The 7,111-nt window shown below is 41.8% G+C and overlaps 1 protein-coding gene across 1 annotated transcript; it reads left to right on the top strand.

The window, feature by feature from the left end:
* Window positions 1–734: 734 nt before the first annotated feature.
* Window positions 735–6,859, top strand: LOC308305329 (uncharacterized protein). Its single transcript, XM_080750106.1, has 5 exons — window positions 735–835; window positions 2,457–2,582; window positions 2,827–3,007; window positions 3,697–4,430; window positions 5,932–6,859. The coding sequence occupies exons 2-5, from the start codon at window positions 2,457–2,459 to the stop codon at window positions 6,832–6,834; spliced, it is 1,944 nt and encodes a 647-aa protein (XP_080606232.1). The 5' UTR covers window positions 735–835; the 3' UTR covers window positions 6,835–6,859.
* Window positions 6,860–7,111: the final 252 nt, after the last annotated feature.

Genomic DNA, 7,111 nt, shown 5'->3' with positions numbered 1-7,111 from the left:
TAATACAAAAATTCGAATTATTATCCGAAAAATGTGCACGCGCATCGGTTCACGTGCACGCGCTTTTGTGTGCACGTGCGCGCCGCGCGCGTGCACCCCACCCCTAGCGACTTCTAGCTACTTCTGGAAGAGCCACTAGCTACATCCGTTACTGGGGAGTTGGCAACACTGTATAGTGCCACCTTCTGGTAAGACATGGGCATCGCATCTGCTTCGTCGCAGTACAAATGTTTGACGTGCACAATTTCACATTTTATCTAAATTCCATTGTTTTACAAATATATTGCAAACTAACACAAATAAAACCAATAGACTACAGTAGGCTACAGTACGACTCTATATAATTTTGTTTGCATTTTATAAAATGTGTAGTCTCTGAACAACAGCTTCAAAAGCTCATACAAAATAATTGGAAGCTGACCCCAGCTTCAAGCGAAATTGGAAGTGATGACAAATGATGCTAAAGATGATAAATGGGTTCTCTCTGCAGTCGGCTAAAATTGGCATCTGAAAATGTATTTCTGTTAGGCTTAACGAGTTGGAGGGATGGGGGACACCCAGGTTACTGAACAAACACTATGATTACTAGCAGAATATAGAGAGCTATTAGGCCAACACAATTTATTACAAAACACAGAACACTTGACTTTGCTGGACATATTTACTGATCCAGTCTGCGGATACGGAAACGTTCCGGCCGGATCCGACATGCTTATTTATTATAGCGGATATGACGAACCTTCAATAACCCAGACTGACGCTTCCAAATGAAAAGGCAGTTTCAGTTTTAGATTCACAGACTTCGACCCTCCGATTTCCTCAACAACACAGAAAGGTGAGCGTTCGTTCATGTAGCAGCCTATAACTGTCAGATGACTTTAGATTTTAAAGGGCAAATCATATCACAAGCTGTGACACTGGGGGTTTTGTATTTCGGTTTGCTGTGTGTGCATTGCTATTAAAGGCTCCATTATGTTAGCACATTTCCAGTTTCACTTTCAGTGTGTTAGAAGGGAATAAAAGCACAGCTATTACTGCATCATTAATGTGCAACCCAAGGATTTCTTGAACCAAAATATTCCACGTGTAATACTAGGTGTAATACCTACTACATGCCAGCCTACTCTCACTTTGCAAACTCCCACAACATTGAACTTTGATCACTGCCTAACCTACCCTTACATTTTACACATGCACTTCACATGATGCAGCTCTAGAACTGAGTGATTTCCTAATGTTTCTTAAATTATCTCCCATAACTTTGCTTTTGTGCAGTGGTGGTAAAAGTACTCACATTTTTGTTATACTTGAGTAAATGTAGAAATACTCTGTTTTACAAGTAAAAGTCTGGAATTCAAAATGTAGGCTACTTGAGTAAAAGTACCAAAGTATTGGCATCAAAATGTACTTAATGTACCAAAAGTAAAAGTACAAAATGTTTGAAAATAGCAGATCTACAAGATCGCAACGCCTTGTGAGCTTTCGGCTATTTTCAAATAGCCTAGGTATAAAATAGGGCTAAAGTGGTTAATGTATGTTTTGTAATATTATAATTTTTAACTGCAAACTAGTAACTAAAGTTTTCAAATAAATGTAGTGGAGTAAAAGTACAATATTTGGATCGGAGGTGTAGTGGAGTATAAGTAAAAGTATTGGAAATTGGAAATACTCAAGTAAAGTACAAATATCTCAAAACTGTACTTAAGTAAATCTACTTAGTTACTTTACATGTGTATGTATTGTAACAGGGTTGTTATTGTGTTTGAACTTTGAAGTTCATAAAAATAAATACTTTTTAATCTGAATGACTGGATTGCTCCCCCTAAATAGGCTACATATATGGCTACACATTATGCTAGATAGGACTGAGTGAGTATACATTAGGGCATTCACCAAATATTAGAATATTCGAATATCAAAGTCACTATTCGACGCTGTTCACTGAAGTCGAATATTCGCTTATTTTTATTTTTTAATTGTTTTCTCTTTAAAAAATATATAGTTTCTAAAGCTTGGCTAGATAGGAAGTCATAAGAATGAGTTGTCAATGCCCCTGGTGGATGAATTTGTTAATGCTCTATACCAGGGGTTCTCCAACCTTTTTAGGCCTTGACCCCCAAATATAAACATATTTGAACCCTGACAAACACTTGGAATTGTAGACATTTAATGTGACTCGGTTCCGCAGATATTGTGAAAATAGCAGATCTACTGCGAGGCGTTGTGAGCATGTGGATCGGCTATTTTCACAATGTTCGCCTCTTGCTTACTTAATATTTGACAGTTTGGCCAGTCCTGTCGAATATTCGACTATTCGAATACTTTGAGGTCGAATAATTCGAATACTAAAAATCACTATTCGTGAATGTCCTAGATAGGACTGAGTGAGTATACATGCATGCAGTTGTAATGATGTATTGCTTTGTATCATAAATCTGCTGTCTCACATTTCACAGATGTCTACTTCTTATGCCAGAAGTATACTAAAGCGCTACTTGCGCGATGAGATGCCAAACTTTGTAGCCCACGTGAAAGTGTCACAGATCCTTGACCACCTGCCTTGCCTGCCCCCCTCTGACAGAGTGAGTTTAAAGAACTGGAGGTTTAAAAAAGCAAATACGGTAATGTTATTTTGACTTAAGTCAAAGTAAAGGCACTGGTTTAGGGCTGGTTGTGATGTGACATTAAATAGTAAAAATTTGACAAAAACATAAGAATGTAAATGCAGTATTATTAGGCTAAAACAAGTAACATTATAGAATTGCTCCCTATACTGACCGATACATGTTTTTTTTTGCATGTCCCTTTCAAAACTATTACATTTAGGAAGAAATAGAGGCAAAGGAACAAAACAAAGGAAATCGTGTTGCCGTGCCTCTACTTCTTAGCTGTCTGACAAGGAGAGAGAACTGGGCAGAGGAGTTGATCTCTGCCCTGGAAGCATGTGAATTATGGGAAATGGCAGCTGACATGAGAAGGGTGTATGACTCTCCGGATAGCCAAGGCAGTAAGCATACTTCTTGTGATTGTGTGTGTAGATTTGCATCATTATATTATCGTATGGTATTAATGCGTTTCTGGTCCACGTAACACTGATAAGAACTAGATGCGCGCGCAGGTCGGTACCAAAATTAGCCAATGAAACCAGCGCTCCCCAAAACAACAGGTTTGGGGATTGGTGGAATTGATTACATGATACAGTCACCTGTGCATTTAGTCTCAATGTTTGTAAACAAGAAACGTGTCTATATGGCAGTCGTTCCCAATCACTGGACCCATTTTTATGACTTAATTTTGTTTCCTACATTTTGTCAAAACATTTTCAAAAAAATAAAATTTTAATGAAGTAATTCAATTAATAAATAACAGAAAAAATAAGAAATTCCATGAATTAGAAAACAAATCTACAAGCTCACACGTTGTGAGCTTGTATCATGCTGTTTTCACTAGTTTGGGTCCTGGGCAAACGTCTCTCTTTTGGGTCTTGGCCTGAAAGGTTTGGGAACCACTGGTATATGGTGTATGTTTTGTTGTTTCCATTGCCAATCACATACTGTGTTGTACATGTGTGTCATACAGTGTGTAACCCTTTTTTATATTTTTGTAATATATTTCACTATCTATTTAAGTAATGATTTGAAAAGTCATGCTGTTTAAATGAGTAACTTTCACATGTATTTACCTCCTTTGCTCTAGATCCCAAACCAAAAGCTCCTGCAGCACATGTCCATCCACCTCCACCAGACAGTCAAGTGGCTGTAGTAGCGCCCCCACCTCCGTCTCCTCCAGAGCCAGCTGCCCAGGTCTCACCCCCTCCAGCAGCCTCTGACCAGCCAGAGACCCCTGCCCAGCCAGAGACACCGCCAAGCCTGGCTGCTGAAGCTTCTGCCGAGGCTGCACCATCGTCAGAGCCTGCTCCCCAGGCCCCACAGTCTCCCCCGATGCGAGCGGTACATCCTCGAGCAACACCTCCTGCTTCTCCTGAAACCTCTCGCCATCCGACCGCCACTACTTCTTCACCATCGCCACCACCTGTTCACCAGGAGCCAGAAGAGAATTCTTACGTCGTGGATCTTCAGGTTGTTTCTGGCGATAAGGGTCCAGGTACTGATGAAGCGAGTGACAGAGAGGTTTCTGGGGTCAGCTCTGAGGAGGAGACCCCTGACCCAGAGCCTCCTGTTAAGCCTCTAGTCAAACTCCATGCTGTCGCTGCCACATCACAGCCTCGTCCTGTCCAAACAGCAACCCCAGAGGTCAGCCCACCACAGAGTCCTTCTCCCCCTCAGACGGGCTTAGATGAGACGGATGAGTCTACATGCACTACAGTGACACCAGAGAAAAGTCCAGTTCAAGAGACTGCCCCACCAGGGGACAATGTGGCTTTCGCTGTTCTGGAGCCTGAAGATCTCTTTAACCCCATTGCAACACAGGTAAATAGAATTATATTCAGCTGTGTTATTTATTTTCGCATTTGTCATATTTCTGAAGGGTGAACAAATGCAATCAAGTCTGTGGCTGTGTCAAGAAGAAAATGACTTATACTGTATGCTAGGCGTGCCAGAGTTAATCGATCCAATCGATTTAAGTGATCAAAATGGTGACAATAACTAACTGCGAATAACTAAGTTCGCAGCGTAGCATCACTGTTTTTACATGACACTGTGGTGTGAAAAGTAAGTGATTAATCAAGTTGAAATATAAATAATTGATTGTTGCAGCTGACGTAGAAATCCTACTTAATTTATGGACCTTATGACTAAAGCCCAGCGGAATTGAAGACTCAAAATATCAGTTCACTTTGACTCAGATGCGATATAAAATGATGTATTTACAGCGCTGTAACATTCACACATCAGACATGTCGCTTCAGCAAGACAAAAAGATGGACTGACTTGCTCTCCTCTAACCTTTCGTTCTTAATTGGCTAAAACCAAACATCACACATTCTTTATCACACATTCTTCTCTGCAGAGCTCATTAAAATCCCCGAACCTTATCACTTTTTTTCAGCCATAAAACAAGGGAGGCCACTATGTGGCAACCATGACCCCCTTACCTATCCTCCCTCATCCCTACCAGCAGCTGTGTCTCAGGGTCATGCAGCACATCACAATATAATAATATCTAATTCACAGCCCTGTTGTGTGCTCTCTTTTTTCCGACAAGGTTTGTCCTTTGAATTTAATTATTTTACTATCAGAACCGTCACAGCTTGTCCGTATACGTCCGTCCGTCCGGGCGACGTGTACACATTTTTACGATCTATTGGTTTGCTGCTCTGACATCATGCTCTGGCTTCACTTTGATGTCACACTAACATAATCCCTTTTATGCCCATATATGGAGTTCCCTGATGTCATCAATATTAAGCCCATATCTAACAGGACTTCATATGGGAATGCCCATATATGGAGGCCACATACCACTAACAGAATCCATATATGGCCAAGACAGCCCATATCTGTGTGGCTGGTTCTATAGACAGGGATCTCCATGTATGGGCATAAAAGGGTATAATGGACTTTCACATAGCAAATAACTGAGTTAGCATGTTTGGGTTCTCACAGCATATATCCATATACAGTACATGAATGGGTACCAGGGGTCTCCTTATATGGGTAACTGGTCCGATATACATCTCTGGCCAGATGTCCAAGACATGGCCCGACCTCGCCCTGAGGCGTCTTACTAGTTGATAAAGTGTGGCTGTTTTGGGGGCATTTAGTTGAAAAAATACTGAAAATATCTGTGCCTTTACTGTATATGATAAGAACGTCACAAGTTCGACAGATTTGGTTTCAAAAGACGGGAGGGACAAATGGGATCTTATAGTGGAGCAAACCAGGGATAGCTTCATGGTAGCTATTCCTTTAAACTTACTGGTACTGGTAAATAAATAAAATAACACATTACATTCTATCTCAATTCCAGATCACTGACAACTGTCAGCACACAGTGTCCACAGGAACTTCCACACTCCTAGCGGATGGTCAGAATGCTTCGTTCAGTGATGAGGATGATGTGCAACTGAGTAAGCCTGGGCCGCTTGTCGACAGTTGTCCAACTGTTTCAAACAGTCATCAGGTTGAAACCGGCATAGAGGCACCCTATTCAGGTACTAGCTCTCGTCTAGAAATGAGTGACTCTGTACCGACTACCCAAGTTTCTGCTCCTCGCCACGCAACCCCGACACCCTCCCCACCACCATATCAGGAGAACGGTGTGGTCGAGGAGCTTTTGCCACACAATGAGCCTGAGGAGAATCAATACGAGTCCCCCTGCCAGAGCTCCCTGGGAGACCGCGAAGTACTGTTCAATGTGGTTCATGTGTCTGAGCCGCCATCAATCCAAAATCAAGATGGCCAGACCCCAAGCATGCTGGGAAATGTATCTGAAACCCAACCTGTTCGAAATAACAACAGTGAGCCAGAGGTTGCGATTGAAAGTCCCTCCTCTGTGTCCCCAGAGTTGTCTTCTTACAGTTGTGAGGACAACCAAGGCGAGACAGTGGTGGGGCATGGAGCCAGCATGTCGGAGGGAGCACAGCTTCACATCCTCAAAGGTCAAGCAACCAGTGCTCTTACCAAGGAGCTCAATTCTGCTCCAGAACTGCCTGCCACTGCTGTCACAGTGTCATTTAATGCCGCCTCCAATGATAACTGCCACCCCTCCAAGTCTGGGGCTGCTGAAGATGCGCTGGAGCTGAAGCCACAGGATCCAATGCACAAGAAAGCCTCTAGCAGCACAAAATCTTCTCACACAAAGTACTTTATGATAGCTGCGGGAGTGAGCATCTTTGCCACGCTCATCATGGCATGGAAGATGAAACGTTAAAGGTATTTAAAGCTTGTGAAAGGAAGGGAATATAATGTTTTGGGAAAATTATGTTTTATTTTATGTATTTTGAGTGCCATAATTAAATCACACTAGACCATGAAGGCTCAAAGCTTTTCCAGAGGGTGAAGTAATGGTTTAATCTTTACCCGCAGTAATAGAGATATTTTCTCAGAACTGAGCACTTATTTAATCATCAGAGTCTTCCAAAGTAGGGTTATGTGGTTATGTTTTCTTTTTTTTAAAGTGCACTACCCTTCCCAATTATTAATTAGAA

The sequence above is a fragment of the Nannobrachium achirus genome, assembly GCF_963921795.1.
Source record: "Nannobrachium achirus genome assembly, chromosome: 20".
Classification (NCBI taxonomy): domain Eukaryota; kingdom Metazoa; phylum Chordata; class Actinopteri; order Myctophiformes; family Myctophidae; genus Nannobrachium; species Nannobrachium achirus.
This window is presented reverse-complemented; position numbering and strand designations above follow the sequence as displayed.

Bases quoted from the DNA above. Each gene is read 5' to 3' on its own strand.
- LOC308305329 (XM_080750106.1), top strand. From the start codon at position 2,457: ATGTCTACTTCTTATGCCAGAAGTATACTAAAGCGCTACTTGCGCGAT. The intron at 3,008-3,696 runs GTAAGCATACTT...CCTTTGCTCTAG, and splicing joins CTCTCCGGATAGCCAAGGCA to ATCCCAAACCAAAAGCTCCT. The intron at 4,431-5,931 runs GTAAATAGAATT...TCTCAATTCCAG, and splicing joins TTAACCCCATTGCAACACAG to ATCACTGACAACTGTCAGCA.